The 21,501-nt window shown below is 32.8% G+C and overlaps 1 protein-coding gene across 2 annotated transcripts in view; it reads right to left on the bottom strand.

Moving 5' to 3' along the window:
* Positions 1-21,501, bottom strand: part of LOC118206022 (vascular endothelial growth factor receptor 1-like) — a 152,675-nt gene that overhangs the window by 62,883 nt on the left and 68,291 nt on the right. Inside the window, exons 7-10 of one of the 2 annotated variants that reach the window (XM_085826657.1) lie at positions 19,437-19,742; positions 13,103-13,438; positions 5,313-5,477; positions 5,048-5,191 (exon numbers count right to left, since the gene is read on the bottom strand). In XM_085826657.1, the coding sequence (XP_085682783.1) occupies positions 5,048-5,191; positions 5,313-5,477; positions 13,103-13,438; positions 19,437-19,742 (951 nt within the window). The remainder of the gene's footprint in view (positions 1-5,047; positions 5,192-5,312; positions 5,478-13,102; positions 13,439-19,436; positions 19,743-21,501) is intronic. The other variant, XM_085826658.1, reaches the window with a different exon arrangement.

Below are 21,501 nucleotides of genomic sequence, written 5' to 3' on the forward strand. Positions count from 1 at the left end.
TAAAATCGAAGACAACGTAAAGGTTACGAAACGGCAAGTGTTATCCGTCATATCTCGGATCTTTGACCCATTGGGTATAATTTCTCCAGTCATAATTGTAGCAAAAATATTTATGCAGAAATTATGGCTGTTAAAATTGAACTGGAATGATGTTTTGCCAGAAAAGGAGGCTAAAGAATGGAAAGAATTCTCAACTACCTTGCAGCTAATTAACAACATTGAAGTCCCTAGATGTATTTTATTACCGGATAGAATCAAGATTGAATTACATGGTTTCTGTGATGCCTCAGAAGCCGCCTATGGAGCAGTTATCTACTGTAAAGCAACATCAGCAACAAACCATACATCAATGAGGTTGGTGTGCAGTAAATCGCGTGTCTCCCCCCCTAAAGAAGACTACAATCCCAAGACTTGAGCTTTGCGCAGCAGTGCTATTAGCTAAACTAATGCATCGAGTGAAATCATCGTTAAAATTGGAGCTTACTGCTATCCACCTTTGGACCGATTCAATGATTGTGCTGTCATGGATCAACAAAGAGCCACACCTGCTCAAGACATTTGTCGCAAACCGGATTTCAAAGATACAGGATCTGACTGAAATAGCACAGTGGCATCATATCGCTTCTGAAGAAAATCCATCAGATCTGATATCTAGAGGTATGTCTGCCAAAAACTGCAACTAAGTCAACTGTGGTGGAACGGGCCTGACTTCTTAATGGAGGATGAGTACCCTATAAGAGTTATACCTGAAGCAATTACTGAAAAGGACAGTAATGAACTTAAAAACTGTGCTGATTCTGAACTATCTACATGTTTAAATCTGAATGTGAAAAATTTTATTAATGATTTATTGAATCGCAGTAATAAGTATTTAAAATTAATTCGTATTATAAGTTTTTGTTTTAGGTTTTACAAGAATTGTAAGCAAGAACAAAAGCAGGTAGGTAATTTACAAGTGGGAGAATTGAGAGCAGCTGAAGAAACTTTAATAAAATTAGTACAGGGTGAGTATTTTATAAATGAGATAAATGATCTTAAAAAATCAGGTATTGTTCCAAGAAATAGTTCTATAAAAAGTCTCAACCCTTTCATTGACAGTAATGGACTGTTGAGAGTTGGAAGTAGATTAAAAAATAGCAATTTAACTTATGAGAAAAAATTTCCTATTATTCTGCCTTCTAAACATAAATTAACTGAGTTAATAGTTAATTACTATCATTTAAAATATTTGCATGTGGGTCCTCAATCTTTGTTATATCATATAAGACAAAAATTTTGGATTGTAAGTGGTAGAAATGTTTGTAGAAAAATTGTAAAAAATTGTATAATATGTTTTAAAGCCAATCCCATTGTAGCTCAGCAAATCATGGGTGATTAACCCAAGGAAAGAATCACAGCTAATCTTACATTCAATTGTACTGGAGGCCCATTCTTAATTAAGTACAAAAACCAGAGAAAAGGTACATATCTAAAAGTTTATGTGTGTATATTCATTTGTATGGTTACTAAGGCCATTCATTTACAGCTGGTAACAGACCTAACATCTGAAGCATTAATAGCTACCTTTAAACGTTTCTTTGCACGAAGAGGTAAAAGTTTAACACTATTTAGTGATAACGCTACGAATTTTGCAGGTGCAAATGCAGAATTAAAGAGGTTAAACAAACTAGTGAACGAACAAGATGAGCTTTTAGCTGGTTATTTGAGTTCTGAGAATATCGAATGGAAATTTCTCCCTCCCAGAGCACCTAATTTTGGAGGCCTTTGGGAGGCTGGAGTTAAATCTTTTAAGTACCATTTCAAACGTGTCGTAGGTAATGCAAAATTGACATTTGAACAATTTTTAACAATTATGATTCAGATTGAAGGAATTTTAAATTCCCGACCATTGACACCCTTGTCTTCGGACATTGATGATTTAGAGGTTCTAACACCTGGGCATTTTTTAATTGGTAGAGCAATTAATTCGATCCCTGAGCCAGATATCACGGAAGTTAACATTAACAGGTTAAAATTGTGGCAACAGATCACAAAATTAGTACAAATTATCTGGAAAAAATGGAACTCCAATTATTTAAGTCATTTACAAAATCGATCTAAATGGCAAAGTTCTAAAAACAATATACAAGTTGGAGACATGGACTTAATTAAAGATAATTTGCCTTGTTGTAATTGGGCGGTTGGTCGTATAATAGAAGTATTTTATGGTAAAGATGGAAAGGTTCGCGTGTGTAATGTAAAAACTAAAACTGGAACTTTCAAACGACCAATTAGCAAATTATGTGTCTTACGAATACAAAAATGAGTATTGTCTTTATAGTTATTGTACAATATTGAGTGTGCTTCACATAAAATGTCATTATGTAACTGAAATGTTATATTGTATTGCTTTGAGTTGTACGCTGATGTATATGGTAAATGTCTAATTATAATAATGATTTTATGTAATAGTACTTATTCAAAATTGTTTATGATATACTTGTTTAATTTTTTATGCTATATCTTAATTACAATAGTTGAATGCTAAGCATTGCAACGCGGGGCGGCATGTTCGCGCCTGCGCATCTGTAATGTAATCCACGCATGCGCATCTGTAATGTGATGATCAGACGAGTTTGAGAATCGCCATCGACGTGTAAGAGGGCTGGTCACAGCTATGAGTTAATTGTAATTAATTATGAGAATTAATAAAGAATCGAACCAGCGAATTTATTTAGTGTGTGTTATTTGGGATGAGACCCAAACATGATGACTTGGTAAATAAATTAGGGTTGGAGGGAAAGTTCTGTCGTATTTTAAAGAAAATATTTGAATTCATTTATAAAAATATGTGTTTAATATTAATCAATTATATATGCTCCGTTATTTGTTACAACCTGTTGCCATCTTCCAGGTAACCTGTAACTTCCTGTTTTGTAGAAGTTCTCATCCATGGAGTTAAAATAGTCAGCAACCGCCTTAGAAACACTTTCAAAAGACTTGAATTTTTTTCCCGTTAGATAATTTTGCAGAGATCTGAACAGTTAATAATCAGAGGGTGCAATGTCAGGTGAATACGGGGGGTGACTAAGGATTTCCCATCCTAACGCATTCAGTTTTTGTAGTGTCACCACTGCAGTATGCGGGCGAGCATTATCGTGATGGAACACTATTCCTTTTTCTGGACGCTAATGCTGGCCTTTTTTCTTTGATAGCTGCATTCAATTTATCCAGCTGATTGCAGTACAGATCCGCGTTGATGTTTTTTCCATGTTTCAGCAACTCGTAATACACTGTACCTTTCCTGTCCCACCACAAACAAAGCAGTACTTTTCGTTGATGGATACTTGGTTTTGGAACTGTTGCTGATGATGTTCCTGGTTTGCAGTAAGATTTTTTTCTTTTAATATTCTCGTAAAGAATCCACTTTTCCTCTCCAGTAACCAGCCTGTCCAAAAACGGCTCCACATTGTGTCTCATCAGATGTGATGAACATATTCTTACACGATCAGACAAATTCTTTTCCGTTAATTCATGTGGAACCCAAACACTTTGCTTTAACACAAACCCAAGAGATTTAATGGGATCTCCAACAGTTGTATAATGAATGCCAAACTCTTCTGCAATTTCTCAACTTGTTAAATGTGGATTATTTTCCAACATGGATCGCAAAACATCATTATCGATCTTGGATGGTCGTCCAGATCGAACACTTTCTTTGAGGCTCAGGTCCCCGGAACGAAATTTCCTAAACCATCTTTGACAAGTACGAACATTTACAATATCTTTTCCAAATACCGCACATAAATTTTTACATGCAACAGATGCGTTGCTTCCTTTTTGGAATTCATATAAAATGCAGTGTCGTAAATGCACTTTATCTACCGACATGTTTTTCCCTTTAAATATTACAAGTAAATGATGAACGGTAAAAAAGGGCACCTTTTATATTATACAGCAGCTAAAAAAACAAAAACAAAAAAAAAAAAAAAAAAATCCGATTGACTCACTAGCCAGATGTTTTTTTTTATTTACAAGAAAAATCACCTGCCTATATAAAATACGACAGAACTTTCCCTCCATAGTAAAATGTAATGAAAATATATCCTTTACTGTTAGCTTTTACATTTATCAGATATATATCCTTTGCTGTTATATATATATCCTTTACTGTTAAATATATGCTTTATATCCTTTACTGTTAGCTTTTACATATATCCTTTACTTTTAGCTTTTATCATTTTATATTTTTTAGCTTTTACATTCTGTTAGCTTTTACATTTATACGCGCAAATTTTTTAAAGAAATACACCAGTAGTAATAAATTAGTATAATATAATGAAAATTTATTTATAATAAATTAGTAAAATATAATGAATTAGTAAATAAATTAGTAAAATGAAATGAAAATTTATCCATTACAATTCTGTTTGCTTTTACATTTATCAGAGCGGATTTTTTAGAGAAATGCACTATAGTAATAAATTAGTATAATATAATGAAAATTTATTTATAATAAATTATTAAAATGTAATGAGTTAGTAAATACATTAGTAAAATGAAATTAAAATTTTTCCATTGCAATTCTGTTAGCTTTTACATTTATCAGAGTTCATTTTTTAGAGAAATACATTATAGTAATAAATTAGTAAAATATAATGAAATTTTATCCTTCGTAATTCTGAGGATGACGATTCTTCACCATCAAAATTTGACGACTGTATCCCCTAATCCCCGCCCACCAGCTGCCGAGTGGTAAAATCGCTAAACACTGGTAGTTCGCTCCAAGGTACGAATCCTGCGAAAGGGCTGGCTGCATGGGTGTTTTCGTGGTTTTCCCCATGTGTAAGGTGCACACTAGCCAAGTTCCTTAAGGAAAACTTTCATGAAGGTATCCTGACCCTTAGGCGAAGTAGCCTTCAAGTGCTCTGCCATAATCATATAAACCAAATCTTTGTAATTATGTTACCTTTTAGGTTTATCAGAAGGGATGTTTTTAGATGAATAATGTATGGTAATAAACTAGTAAAATACAATGAAAATTATCGTCTACAAACATTTCTGTTACCTTTTACATTTATCAGAACAGATTTTTCCTCCGAGCTGTTTTCATTTCGCTTTTCCGCCACGCATATGTATTTCCCTGCATCACTTAATTTGATAGATGCAATTTCCAATGAAATTCCAATATTGTTAGACGATTTTAGTTTTTCTGAAAATTTAAATAAATTGTACTTTATTTTAAAGAACAAGATCTTTATAATAATATATTTAAAGCTAAGAAAATTAATGGAAGAAATAGCTCAGTTTTATTCATAATAAATTAATATCACCTATTTTTGCATTATAAGAAGGAATACTTTCGCTTTGCCCGTAAGGTATCCATCTCCAATGTAAATCCGTGAAGAGATCTAAGCTTGCTTTGCACGTTAAGGAAAACGGTGACGTTTCCAAAGGTTCGGTTTCATCATAATAAATTTGAAATCCACTTTCTATGTCTGAAAAATAAATTCAGTAACACATTTCGTAAATTTTGGCGCTAAATAAAAGAAATTTTGTAAGACTTAATAAATAAACCTAAAATCATTCCAGAAGAGTCAAACAAATATTGATGAGTTTTTTATTTTAATTAATATATTGTTATGATTTAAGCCTTTTCGTATTTCTCACCAGAATGCAATGAGGTATTATCGGTATTTAAAATGAAAATTTTGTATTTAAGATTACAGCTTATAGCAGAATCGTCTTGCTATTATTTACTCCCGCCAGTTTTGCTTAAAATTATGTTCCGGCATAAGCGTCTCGCTAGCCGATACTTTAAATTCCGCGCCGATAAAATTTTAAGCGAGTTTCACTAATCTACTTTATGTGTAGTCTTTTTTGTAAGGGCTGAATGCAGCACCTGTTCTAGATTTATGTCAGTTCGAAAGGTACTAACTGTTTTAAATTTTTACTAATGCGAAAAACATTAACTGCAGAGCATTTTCCAAAATATTCAACGAGTCCTTTGCCAGACCCGGCAGTGTGTTGTCTGAATAGTTAGCAAAGTTTGACTATACCGAAACTATCTATGGTTAAATACGTCAAATGTACATCAAACTTTCCTGACCTAATCTTCTTAAATGCATATTTTATTTCATGCGCTGATAACATCTGGATATGTTACAATAATACTATTTCCAGGGAAAGCATACAGAAAAAGAAAGAAAAAGGGTACTTTTCCGTTTCGCCGGGGCAAATCTCGCCAAGCAGACTTTGTTGGCGACAGCATACAGTATACACATAAAAAATGGGTACTATTCGGTTTTGAGGGCCGTAAGAAATCGCCAAATTATTGTTGATGCCAGAGCTGCCAAAAATAATTGCGGCAACCCTAACGCAAGAAAGGAAGTACATAATAGTAAATAACTATTTAAGATTGATGTTTCAATTTAGATGAAATGTTAATTTCGTGTAATACTTTTTTACTATTATAATTTATATAAAAATTGCTAAACATAACTGAATGGATGCCTGCATCGCTGTTTCTCTACCGAGTTATCGCTAAAGCATAATTCCATCTCGTTGGTTGTTCAAACATAATTTTCTATAATGAATGATGCCTTTTTTATGAAAAAATTCTGAGTAAAGTGCAGAATCGCCCACTTATTTTTTTGCCGCTTTTTACAAGGGTAAAAAACAATTCGATTTTTGTCCATTTTCTTTTACTTTTTAAGTGAAATTAGGTCGATGTGTACATAGATAAAGTCAAGGGTGTGCGCAGTGACATTTTTGTGCAATTCTGGGATTTTTTTAAAGTGAAAATAGGTCGATGTGTACATGGATACCGAGTATGTGCAATTCTTAAAAACGCGTCAAGCAGTGGGTGATTCTGCACTTTACTCAAAATTCTATTACAGACTTTTCGTCACGGGTAATTCCCAAATTCTTAAATCCATAGGATATCAAAAAAGGATTTAAAAACTGAACTAGTATTTCAATGGTGTCTTACGAAATATAGAGCGTACGCTAGATTTGGCGCGCTGTTAAATGGGCGCGTTTGCTAGATTTGGCGCTTTTGCGCATACATTGTCGCTGCAATTTTTTTACGGTCCTCAAAACGGAATAGTACCAAAAAATGTTAACAAATGTTAGTTTTAAGAATTTTTTATTTTGACGGCATAAACATTTTAATGTGGTTTAAAATTTTGTAAAAAGCCAATAAATAAAGACAATAAATTTGTAAAAAGACATTAATTTAAGAATTTACTATGCTTTCATGGTTCAACATCTCGATTCGCCTTTTCATATCACGTGACCCCAAGTGATCTTAACTCATGTAAACTAGTCTACAAAAATCTAATTCTCTCAGTAATTATTTCCATTAATTTCAAGTTAAATCTTAAATTAAATCTTATGAAATACAAGTTTAAGTGCAAGAATTATTTCAGTTCGTACGAATAGCTTACTCAGAAATTATGTAAATCCGCAGTGCTTTACTTCGCTAGTGCATTCTCATTAGATTTGATGAATTTAACCCTTGACTTTGCATTTCCAGAGAACTCTTTTAATCCCAAAGGGGCAACTGGCCCAGAAGAGCTATTAATTTTGTTTTGGCATTTAGCACTGGCTCACTATTAACGACATTTCACTTTTCACATTGTTGCCGCCAAATATTATCGCCCTCCATAAACGTTTAAAAAAATTAAATAGTGAGAAATCTGCATGAATGTGTGTATGTTTCCCGCAGTGTGAAAAAACAACGTCACTTAGAGACATCAAATTTTGAATAACGTAGTCCTCCACTCGAATATGGGCATCTAGAAGCCAAAATTTGGGATTTGTTTTTATTGCATATTTCATATTTCGTTAAACGTTAACGAATTTTTTATTAACAAACTCAACGATCTCAAAGCGAGTTATGGCAACTGCACAAAAAAAAAAAATATTAAAAAAATTATTCGCAACGCGCGAGACTGTGCATTTGAAATTCTCAAGATATGCTCTTTTTTAAATTATTTTGTGATATTGCTGTTGAACTGAATTTTATGTTTTAAGTGAGAAGAACATGATATTTAATAAACAAAGTACGAAACGTTAAAAAAAGCCCCTTTGCACGTAGTATGAAAACTGAAAGTTTTCAGATTTTGTTGCTTATTTTCTTATTTTATAGAAAATGAAAAGCGACTAAATGACACTTTTATAGGTTCTTGAAGAGAAAATTTAACTCTTAAATATTTACGCTTGTTCTTCACATAGATTTCATTACTGACAATATTCCTTTAAATTACTATTTCCTTTAAATAAAGAATTTCAGATTCGTTTCTGTTTCTCATATGCATGCTGTTATCATTGTATGTCCAGTTTGAATTTAGCTTTGTTTGTCTTTAATACCTACCGCCACCTATACAAATAGGTAAGAAGGCAGTGTTGGTGGTCCAAAAATTCGATAGTGAGTTTTCAGTGCACAAGCACAAATTTCGAAGTGAACAAGCACGAATAATAAAAAAGTGTGTTCTATTATCCGCATTTAAGTTTTCAGCATTCATATTGTTGCGTGCGTACGGGTTCGTTACGAAATGAATGCACAAGCCCGATGAAAAAAATGAACAAAATTTATTATTATTACAACAAAAATTTCCTCAGATATTCTTTCAGTATTACAATATCTCACAGTAGTTATCTTAACTACTCAAACGTTCAATAGAAGTTAATTCAAAACAGCTAAAGAAAGCTAATCCGCGAATTCGCTACAATCAACAAGAGCAGTTTTCTAAACAAACTCTTAAATCAACAACAAGCTAACTAAAAATAACTGACTAAGAACTGAGAGGTTTTCCTGCTTTTATAAGATTTTTAAATCGCGCGCGAGAACTTTCTGGAACTTTCTCGAAATCAAAAGAGATAAAAAGAGATATTTATTAAATATCTCTTTTTTCTAAAAAAGAGATTTTATTTTTTTATTTATTAAATGTTAAATGCACGCGCTCTTGTATTTTCCATTTTCCGGCTTAGCTTTCTTTTAATATTCGTCACGCGCTGCACTGCGCGGGAAATAAAACAATTTAATTTACAATTCAACTAACATAAGCTATTTAAATACCAAATCCGTAACAATATTAAAACTTGATTAGATTTGGGTTAAAATTGGAAAATCGAAAGTGGTACTTGAAGCCCGACAAACAACAGTTTCAGACACTTTTTCTACCTGCTTTATCACTGAAAGAAAGACGCTCGATTTTTCCCTCTCTTTTAGAAAAAACTGAAGTTATTCGTTTTCAACAACCAATCAGCTATCAGCATCGAATGTCCCGTCATCAACCACCATTTGTGTTAGAGAACTAGCTTCCCCTTTACATGGTAACCCCAAAACGATTGAAGATGACTGGTGTTACTCATCGTATGGCAAAGCAGGAAAGTTGTTCTTCCGCAATGTTTTGAATGTGTGATACGACCTTGAGAGTCTTTAATGGACAATCGGCAGTTGTACCTTACTTGACGTCCATAACAATTTTGTAGCAACCAATATAGCATATTTTTAGGTACATGAAACAGAACATATTGTTGCCGTTGATCGAGCATTGCTAACTGATACCTAAAAACATAATGCCTGATATACTAATAGGTGATAGGTATCAGTTAGTATACTAATATTTTCAGTTAATATACCACGATATTTATCAGGTATATACTAAGTGATACTTCATAAATATCGCGAGAACATATATATCTACAGATCAAATTGAATTTGGATTCATTCGTTGATACTATAGAAATAATTTACAAAAAAAGTAAATTATGGTATTCCTCTCAAAGTATTTATTTTAAATATTTAAGTAAATTATGCTATTCATCTAATTTTATAAATATTTAATTTCCTTACTTGAAATCTAATCAAATTAGGTGTTATTCGGTTCCCAATAAAATATTATTTATAATGTAAAAAGATAAAATGGTATATATTTGAGTATGTTGGTATTAAAAAAAACTCTTTTTATATGGCCAATTATACCTGATAAAAGTAATCCAAATTTTCATATTATAGATCTTTCTAGTTATTGGAGCAATAAATTAAATTTTGTTTAGAAACGATCAACTGGAAGTGACACTTTACTTAAAGCTCGTTGTTATTTAAAATCGTCATGTTCTATTTCGTACTTTCCAGATTCAGGTTTTTTGAAAGGTAGCAGCAAAAATCATGCCATTTCAGACTTTTTGCCCCCCTTTCTGCAAGTTTTCTGAATGAAACAATCGTGCCATTTCAGCCTTTCTATTTTTAATCTTTCATTATAGTTGGTGGGAAGATATATTAAACGGGCAAGAGCAAGTGTTCAAAATAAATAAATAAAAGAAGCTGGACTGAATGAAACACGTGTTAACATTTCATTTAGAACGGTGCTCTTATTTTAAGTACACTGCACCCCCCCAAAAAAAGGGGGACAGTTCTATATCTCCCGTTCTACTGGGCCGATTGACGAAATTCAAATTGCGTTTTTCATCTCTCGAAAGCGCGACTTAGGATATATATTAGACTTATATATATACAAATGTTCTAACATAGGTATTTTGGCACAAACTCGGACTTTTTTAAAATAAAATACCAATTTTTTTCCATATTTTGAATCTATTATTCAAATTATGCCTAAATATTATTAAATTTTGTAGAACATGGTGCAAAATTTACGGAGAAATTCAAAAATTTATCTTGGCATATTTTTTCACTTTGGGCCAAGAATAATTCATTTGGCGAATTTCATAATATATGGCAACCCATTTTCCTTTTCCTTCCATTGTGCAATACCGGAAGAAAGGTCACATCGTATTAAGCTTTTTACATTGTGCAGGAGCGGAAAAAAAGGCACTTCGTTCCTCCGTTCAAATAATTTTAACAAAGTGCCCAAACCGCATTTGATGTTATTATCGCTTTCAACAAATATGCCAAATTTTTAAACGCGCCAATATATAAATTCACGTATATTTTTGGAAATATTGAATAAAAAATTGTAATTTTTCGCACGTGTGCCTAGAAATATATCTACTTTAAGATGATGGTAAAAATGTTATAAATTATAATTGATAATTTTTTTCGGAAAATTTATAAAAATTATTTTAAAATACAAATTTTAAAAATAAATCATAAAAAATGGGAGAATTTTATTTGGAATGAATCTAAATTTCTAAATGTGAAAGGAAGAATCAAATACGTTTAATAAAAAAGAGATATATATAAATGTATATTCAATTCAATTAACACTGAGGAGCTAAAACTTTGAGAGCTAATTTTTTAGAAACTACTCCTGTGATTTTTAAAAAACTTGGCGGTTTGGCGTAATTTGAATCGTAGAATCAAATATGGAAAAGAATTGGTATGTCATTTAAGAAAAAATTCGATTTTGGTCAAAATATCTATATTAGAACAATGCTATATATTAATCTTATATATATCCTAAATCGCGCTTGCAAGACATGAAACATGCAAGTTGAATTTTGTCAATCAGCCCAATAGAATGAAAGATATAGAACTATTCCCCTCCTTTGTTTTGCGCAGTGTACAAATGTTAGGAAGAAAGCTATTTTTTTTTCGTACATATGGCTGAAACTGAATTTGTGGAAACTGCAAGACATAATCCTTTTATGCGTATAAGGGAATATAATTAATTTAAGCAAAAATATCACTTTTGGACCTCAAGATGGATATGCGGAAACTCAAACTCTTTCGGAAGTTTGGTACTTGAGAAAGTCATACCACATTAAAGAAGAACGGACGTTTGTGTGCGCCGGATGTTACTAAAAGAGAAGTTCTAAAATGGGTTGATTTTTGTAAAAAAACCGGTTAATCTTCGAATTATGGTAACTTGGTGATTTTTTGGCGAAAATTTGGCGACCAACCCTGCTATAGACACCTCCTAGTTTTTTTTTTTTGGACACCATTTTGTTTTCACAAAGGGTTTTTTTTTTTTTTTTCACTCAGCATTTTTTTTTCAACAATCTGCTAGCCGAATTACGCTTATGCTAGAACTTTTATGGAACAAAAGTGCTTAATCATGACGAAGATTAGGTGCGACATTGGCAGAAAGTGCAGAATCGCCCACTGCTTGCCGCGTTTTTAAGAATTGCACATACACGGTATCATCTATGTACACGTCGACCTATTTTCACTTAAAAAAACATCCCAGAATTGCACAAAAATGGCTTTGCGCACACTCTTGACTTTATCTATGTACACTGCTAAAGTCCTAGCTAGTAACCTTTATCACCTTACCAAAATGTCGCCAAACTACCTGTTACCATATTCCAAAGATTAGCCAAATGTGCTCACTCCATAAGAAATTTTGACTTCGTATTATTTTCAATTTCTGCCTTCCATGCCAAAAAATCATTAAATGAATTAAATTTTAGCTCAGTATGATTGAAATCAACATCATGAACATTATTGAAATGAAATATTACTTCTCGCTTTTCAAAATTAGCATGACATACAGGACACACATAATTACCTGTTAGAAGTATGAATTTTATCTTGATGATATTTCCAATTTTTTAGGTCACTAAATTTCTGATGGCAGTCCTCACATTTGTAGCTTGGTGATCGTCCACTTTTTAAAAAATCATTAATGTAGTATTGTTAGAGTGTAATGTGTTGGTAACCTAAAATTTTTGAATTCAAAAATTTGATAATCTAAAATTTTCGAAGATTAAATTACTTACATACGATCATGGCTAGCGTGAAACTATGTTTGATATTTCCTGACTTCCCTAGCTTTTTACCGCCCGGTTCTGAAGATTAAAAAAAATTTCTCATAGTTTTCCCCTTCCTCAGTTCAGAACGAACTTTCCTAAATTTTGAAATGAATTCGTCCACGTAGTGATTTTGTTTTCGTCTTACTAACCTGTTACCATATTCCAAAGATTAGCCAAAAAACCTTAATGAAAAGGCTGAAATAGGAGTATCTCTTAACCCACCCATCAAAAGACACTGAAATGGCACAGTTTTAAAAAAAACCTTAAAGGCCTCAAACGGGTCATAACCAGCTGAAATATTTAAGTGGCGAAAGGTGACATGCTGGACAAATTAGAATTTTTTTTTTTTTTTGCTGTAAAATTATATAAAATTTGCTTTTCTGATATTTGTTTAAATACTCACCAGACACAATAAATGGTATTTGATCTTCTGCAATGCCTTTTTCATTCTTGCTGCTGCATTTATAAAATCCTGATTTTTGCGCTGTAAGGAAAATAGCAGAGGAAAAAAGGTCTCCATTACTATTCGTTAACCACACGGTACTATTATTTACTTCATAGTAATCTTCTATGACTTCCCATTCATCCGAGCCGCTGCATTCGAGGTCACGGCAAACCGGTTTCCAACTCCAGTACAGAACCGGTGGCGGATATGCTTCAGACTGGCACAGAATTTCGTAATTTCCTCCAGGCCTATAGCAACATCCTGTGACATTTATTATCTTAACTTCAGGCTTATCTGCAAAATTAGTTAAAAATAAGTTAGACAAGAAATTTGATAATCTAAAATTTTTGAAGATTAAATTACTTACATACGATCCTGGCTAGTGTGAAACTATGTTTGATATTTCCTGACTTCCCCAGCTTTTTACCGCCAATTTTTGAAGATTAAAAAAATTTTCTCATAATTTTCCCCTTCCTCACTTCAGAACGAACTTTCCTAAATTTTGAAATGAATTTGTCCACGTAGTGATTGTTTTCATCTTACTAAAGAAGACAAACCCTCTCTAAATATCTCGAAAGTTACTCCGAACCTTTCCGTTCTAACTTTTGAACTTTATTGCAGCTTGTGCAGACATTAGGTTTATTTGAAGCAAGAAAGATGAAAAATGAGTAATGCCTTCACCGGGACTCGAACCACGGACCTCTCAAATACGCGTCGATCGTGCTGACCACTACACCACGAAGGCATGCTAAGAAGGCGGAAGAAATACCTTATAAGTTTAATACGAGAACCGATCCATAACAGCGAAGCAAATGCGAACTGATATTTGGTCTACGAGTTCTGCGATTCAGCTGCACATTCACCTGCTCTTACTGTTTATGGAGGATTTGAAGTCTAAGGAGTAGCAAAGACAACAATAAGAAAGGGTTAGATTCAAGTAGAAATAAAGGAAATAGGAATACGAAGTGGAAAATGAAGATATCTTATTAGATAACGTAATGTTAATATTTACTATGTATTCTTATTGGAATGTACTTTTCTTTCAGAGATATTATATTGAGACTGCCATTTGTAGTTTACATATGACTACTTTTCATTTGTTGTGTTCTTGCTGTAACCGCTACCTTCGGAAATTAAATTATTTGCATAATTTTCCCCTCTTGGTTTTCATACGATAAAATTAGTAAAAAAGAAAAAGAGAGAGAATGTTTGAGAAAATACAGTATTTATTTATTCACATAAAGTATGTAACTATAGAAAAAGAGAGAGAATGTTTGAGAAAATACAGTATTTATTCATTCACATAAAGTATGTAACTATAGAAAAAGAGAGAGAATGTTTGAGAAAATACAGTATTTATTTATTCACATAAAGTATGTAACTATAGAAAAAGAGAGAGAATGTTTGAGGAAATACAGTATTTATTTATTCACATAAACTATGTAACTATAGAAAAAGAGAGAGAATGTTTGAGAAAATGCAGTATTTATTTATTCACATAAAGTATGTAACTATAGAAAAAGAGAGAGAATGTTTGAGGAAATACAGTATTTATTTATTCACATAAAGTATGTAACTATAGAAAAAGAGAGAGAATGTTTGAGGAAATACAGTATTTATTTATTCACATAAAGTATGTAACTATAGAAAAAGAGAGAAAATGTTTGAGAAAATACAGTATTTATTTATTCACATAAAGTATGTAACTATAGAAAAAGAGAGAGAATGTTTGAGAAAATACAGTATTTATTTATTCACATAAAGTATGTAACTATAGAAAAAGAGAGAGAATGTTTGAGGAAATACAGTATTTATTTATTCACATAAAGTATGTAACTATAGAAAAAGAGAGAGAATGTTTGAGGAAATACAGTATTTATTTATTCACATAAACTATGTAACTATAGAAAAAGAGAGAGAATGTTTGAGAAAATGCAGTATTTATTTATTCACATAAACTATGTAACTATAGAAAAAGAGAGAGAATGTTTGAGAAAATGCAGTATTTATTTATTCACATAAAGTATGTAACTATAGAAAAAGAGAGAGAATGTTTGAGGAAATACAATATTTATTTATTCACATAAAGTGTGTAACTATAGAAAAAGAGAGAGAATGTTTGAGAAAATACAGTATTTATTTATTCACATAAAGTATGTAACTATAGTCTATTACTTTAAAACATTCACTTCCAGGCCATTGCTAGCCCTTATTTGTGATGGTAACTCATGACGTCTTTGTCACTCAGCACTTAATTTCTGTAATTATTTGAAACTGTAACTCAGCAATTGAAAATCAGCTGTCATTCGCACGCTTTTCGTGAAGCTAAACACACTAAGCGGAAATAATCTGGAAAGAAAAATTACTTCATTCGCCCTTTTTTTCCGCAGCTGTTTTTTCCATGGTTAGGAGTGAAACCTAGAGGCAGAATATAACCTTGAAGTTCCTGTTTTAAAGCAACAGACTATAGTAGAAAACTTAGGCACCTGAAACTACATCTTATTAAGAAGTGAGACAACATATTTTAAACCTTATTATAATAATAACATGGAACAAGGTTTCAAACGTACTTCATTAAGAAATCTCTAAGACTATTGTGAGGTCTTTGAGCTTAATCATTGCATAATAATATTATATAATAAAGCAGAAAATAGTAAAACAGCAGCAGTCTGAAAGACACCTTGCTGTCATATATTTTCAAACTTTATTAAGGAATTTTTCTGCATTAATTTTAAAAATACCATTCATTTCTTTGAATTAAATTGCATTAAAAATTACTTCTTTTATTTTTAAAACTGTGCAAGTTATATTTACTAATGTCATAATAAATATAACTGCTAGCTTCACCTGCTAACATCGTGAATTATATTTCTAAGGTATATGTTGCTTATTAAATTTCGGTTTTTATCAGTGTTTAATATTAGCATACTCACCTTAGCGATATTTTACAGATGAAAAAGAATAACGATACAAGCTATAATAAAAGCCATTTGTGAGGCGCAAATTGGCGATTTAAAAAAAAAAAAATCCCCAAATCATCTAAATTTATCTTAAATCTGCAAGCATTATAACTATATTAAAATAAAACACAATTTGGAAATTAAAAAAAAAATTCTAATTATTTAATAATATTTTCCAGTGAACATGGGTTATTACCATGTACACAGTGATCTATTTTCATTAAAACAAAATTAGGAAATGCAGAAACTCGGCATTGTGCACTTATTTTGCGCAAAGTATTGCGTCTCATAATGCAGAAATATTAAAGCAATTTCTTCCATTCTTACCAGATTTCCCAAGCACATATTTCAAAACTGCGTTTTGGTGTTTTATGTTTTTCTATATTTTACAGTTTTAATGAAGGTGCTTTGCATTTTCATGTATTTTTGCCTCGCCGCAAAGTGAGAACTGAATTGATTGAATGAGAAATATATATGAAATGAAATTCGAGGAAATAAGTTTAAATGAAATGCAGTAAAAACAGTGTGTAGTTTAATAGGCCGTATAAGGAAGTCAAGTGGTGTCCACATTCAGATTTTTGCTGTTGTTAATTGGATTAGGAGAATTTGAAAATGCAAACAAGTGAAGAGGAGCAGTTAGGGAAGATAACCTCTAAAAGGACTTTATAAATGCTAATACTTCATTCATTTCGTTATATTTATGAAATTTGTTTGGACATATCATTTAGTTTTACTTGTAATTTGCTCTAATTTTAAAACTGTCCATTTTGCCCATGTATACATCGATACGTTTCTTTATTAAAATTAAACCATTTTCTTTAACATTCGAAATTTTTTAATTCCAAATATCAGGAAAATTTCATTCCAGTATATTCAGATAGCATCAATGATAATAAACTCTAAATTTTTGCGTAACTACAATAATAACTGCAATAATAATTTTAAAGGAATTTTAAAATGGAATTAGGCTTAACGGGAAAATCGTTTGCTCCCTTGCCTAGGTATATTTTCAGAGCGCGCGAGCCTGCGAGAGCTCTTCTTTCTACTTTCACTCATTCTGAACGGTTTAACCATGACAGCTGTAAAGAACTCAGCAAAACCATCGCGGAGAAAAATGCCCGGGAGAAAGTAACGCAAGGAAAATGTTGTTGTACAAACTATTGTGGAAGAAAACAAAGCAAGGAGAAAACATCAATTCTAAAACATCGTCGTAGAAAATAAAGCTGTTCAAAAACTTCACAGTTATAAAATGTTGTATAGAAACAATCGTGGTAAAAAAGTAAAGCATTTACAAATTATCATATGATGATAATATCGTAAACATGTGTTTTTAGAGTTTAAAATTTTAAATGTATGTTCATGTAATGATTTTGAAGGCAGTATTCCTTAATTTACTATTAAAACTCATTATTCAATTAATCTCTTTTACAGTGTTGGATTAGTAGTCATCTCCATTCTAAAGTTGGATTGGTAATGTAAATGCGATGCAAAACTTTTAAAGTCTGAAAACACATATCTGAAATGTTGTCATCATGCGATGATTCGTAGGTGTTTTATTTTTTTACGATATTTTCTTATGCGTTGTTTTTGAACCACTTTATTTTCTATGGCGATGTTCTTCTACAATGTTTTGGAACTGCAATGATGCTCTTCTTGCTTTCTTTTCTCCCGCCACTTTTTATGTAACACATTTCTTCTTGTGTTGGTTTTTTTACCGAAGTTTTCGTCCGCAATGTTTTCGGCGGACACCTGTTTAATACCCCAGTTCTCAGTCAAAGCACATTAGACATTTGTTTTTAAAATTAAATAAGAACATATACATTAGATTAGCACATATATGCAGATAACAACCCTATGTAGTCGATCTTAGTTACTAAAGGATATCAAAAGTAAAAAAAAAAAAAAAAAAAAAAAAAAAAGATAGCATGAAAAGTTTCTCTCTGGACTTTGCTTTGCTGCCGATAGGCTAAATAACTTTTGGCTACCAGAGGACAGCAAATTTACAGAATACTATTTTTTTGCCCTTAAAAGAGCAGTTTTAAAATATCTGTTGCTGCCGCCCAGTGGCTATGGTGGTCAGGGAAGCTGACTGCGATGCCCGAAGGGCTTGGGTTCGAATCTCGGAGAAGGCATGGTTGTAACTGTTCGTCCCTTCATAGGAAAGGCGATAGTGGCCCACCTATTAGGTGCCTCCATAATAAAGAGACCACGACATCCAGCCAATGGACTGGGTTACATTTGTAATTGTTCACAATCTGCCATTGGAAAAAAAATCTGTTGCTGTAAATAGGCCTCATGTATGTTATCCCGTAATAATTCTTCTTGTTATTTATTTCAGGAACCAATTATTACCAGTTAATTGCTGTTTCATCAGAACAGATGATATTTTATATTGTACATAGAATTTTTTTCTTATTTTTCTGTATATATGTATTGTTTTCGTATTGTGCAGTAATTTGCAAGCTCACCAAGTTTCGGATTCTTCAAACCTCATCATTCGCTTCCAACCCGCTTTCCTCGCCTAACTGCCCTTCTTCAGGTGCCCCTGACATTACTTACTGATTACCGAAGCTCAGGGCTTCACTTTCCTTTTTCCCTTACAGCTCTACATCAACTGAAGGAGCTTAATCCTTGGACTTTTACATACGCCAGGATCCTGAGGTGACTAATTTAGGAGTCTGGAAAGAGCAGGAGTAGACCATCTCCCGCTGCACGCCAGAATCATGAAGTATCAAAGTATCATATGCAGACAACACAGGTTTGAGTTACAACTGTTTTAATCCTAACGCAAATTCGTCGTTGCCTATCACGTGGTGTGCACTTTCTGGGTTCTTTCTCTTGCTGACCTAACCTGCTCATTCCAGCATGTACTACCCACGTAGAAGGGATGTCCTCTGTTCTTCACTGGTGATTTATCATATTGGGATTCCCTCATGTTTCTTTAGCACAAGGCTCACTGTAGAAACATCTGAGGTTGCAGGGAAGTACTGCTCTTTGCAGTAGAAACCGCATAGAAATGCATACGTGTCAAGACATGCAGATAACAAAAATAAATATCAGACACGCTATAATCAGAGCCTGGTATCCACATTAGTAATGAGCAAGCTACATCCCACCAAAATGAGCTAGTGTTACACGAACCGAGCGAGATCAGTTCGATGTTTCGGTTTTGACTCCGAGAGATGAATTCTTGGAGATTAGTCATAATTCCCTCCTACCCATCGTATGGGAGGGAGAAATTTGCTATCGCCTACTTATGCACCTGGCTGCTGTTTAAGTATTCTTCCCAATATTCATAAGGTAATATACATCAATGCAAAAAAAATCATTACCTGCTACATGAAGGTGAAAAGACATCTGGTTTGATCCCCCAGGAGCTTGAGCTGTTACAGTGTACAAGCCAGAATCTGCTTTTGTGAGATTAAAGATCCTCAATATGAACTTGGAATCTGTTGTTTTACTCTTATATTTCTTCAGGTCCAGCAGTGACTGGTTGCTGTCTTTGGTCCACACAACTCCGATGTCTGCTGAATGCGGAAATATTGTATAGCCTGCAACGAGTTTGACATCTTCCCCTGGCTCTTTGACAATGACCTCCAAGCTTTTGCTAAAATTAACTACTGATTTCTGGGCTTGCTCTAAAATTAATAAATTAATAATCAAATTAAAGGAACTGTATGGTTATTTTGTGAAAGCAAATTTGAATAATTTTCAAAAGCAATATAAAGGATAAATTTGATATAAGATAGAATATATGCACTTCCATATTATCTTGTTGACAACTGAAACTGTCGTCAAAGAGCGCAATTTACAGCCAATTATAGATAAGCGGGACCTCACAACCCACTCATAACATCAGTGCTTTCGTTTAATATAACCTAGATTGATTCTCGATAAAGCACCTTTTGTTTTTAGATAAAAAAATAGTCATTTTGTTGGCTGTAGAATGAGATTTGGGAACGATCTCTAGCTCATTTAAAACTGGGCGAAAGAATTACCATGTGTTGAAACTGGAAAACGCAGCTTTTATCAATTATTGTTTTGGACTGGAATAATCACTTGGAGGAAGTTTGTACTCATAGCATTCTAAACAGGTTAGTTAGTGATTCTCAATAATTTTTGTCCCCTGCACCTCTTTCACCACTGAGAGAAGCTGATTCTCCCTCCTTCCATTTCAAAACTCAAATAAATAAGTAAATAAATAAAATAAAATAAATAAATAAAAATAAAAGCATATGCATTTAATTTAAATTAGATTATTATTTAGTATTTATTATTATTCTTTATTTAAATTTAGATTACTTTAATGTGTTTTCAAAATTTAGCAAGAAAAAAATATAAAAAATATTAATAAATTTCAAGACCTTGAATAAAAAGTACATTTTTATATTCATAAACTAAAATTAATACTTAACAGATCAATAAAAGTCAGACCACAGTTCTCCCGGGAAGCTATGAAATTCCCTCAGCCCCCGAGGGAATTCGAACTCGGCTGAGGATTCAAATAGGAGGGATGTCTTCGTAGAGGATTGCCCGAAGGAAATTGATTTATATTCACGTTACCCATGAAATAAACCACAAAAACCAACCACGTACCCAGCTTGCTCGTCTGGCATTGAACGCAAAACAGGTCAAATTACTAGAATTCAACGGTCTTAACCACTCGGCCACTAGTGGGGCAGCGTTCTAAATAGGAGTTTTGGCAAACTTAGGAGGCCTTAGCGAAATAATAGAAACCGATGAAAGCCTTTTTACGAAGATAGCCCTAGTGTGCTTTGCCGTATTCTCAATATACACCATACACATCTTTTTACGAACACAAAAAATGAAGCTGATCCAACACTACCGCAGCAGTGGCTGTTTGGTAGTTGGGTATAAAGATACAGACGACATTTAATTGCAAAAGTTGCAAATAGAAAGAGGGGCTCAGAACTCCTCACGAACGACTAACGCAACTTCGGCGGAATCTCCGCCAACTTTCATAGCTGGATGATGGCAAACATTCATGGTCGACAGGAAAATACTTAAGCATTGAAGAAAGCAGAGTTTTAAAAAGCATACTAAAAAGGAAGCAAGATATGCCGGAGGATCTGTTTTTAAATTTGTGCAAAAGGAAATTTAAGACCGTTTTTCTTGTTTTTAATCTTTCTTGTGATACAGAGATATTTAAAAATATATCTCTCTGTTGTATATATGAATAGCCTTACGCGGCTAGCCTTCGTCTGGCTTTTAAATATACCACAGAAAGCCTAAAGGGAACAGACACCAAACATTAAATTTAAAATTGCACAGAATTTTACTCTGCAGAACAACTTTATCAAAAAAATTTCAATAAAAATGTAATATATATAAAAAATTACAATAAAATAAGCAAGGAATATCCCTTAACACAAATAT

The sequence above is a fragment of the Stegodyphus dumicola genome, chromosome 11 (genome assembly GCF_044657685.1).
Source record: "Stegodyphus dumicola isolate Sdum_Otavi_A_Nest chromosome 11, ASM4465768v1".
Lineage (NCBI taxonomy): Eukaryota > Metazoa > Arthropoda > Arachnida > Araneae > Eresidae > Stegodyphus > Stegodyphus dumicola.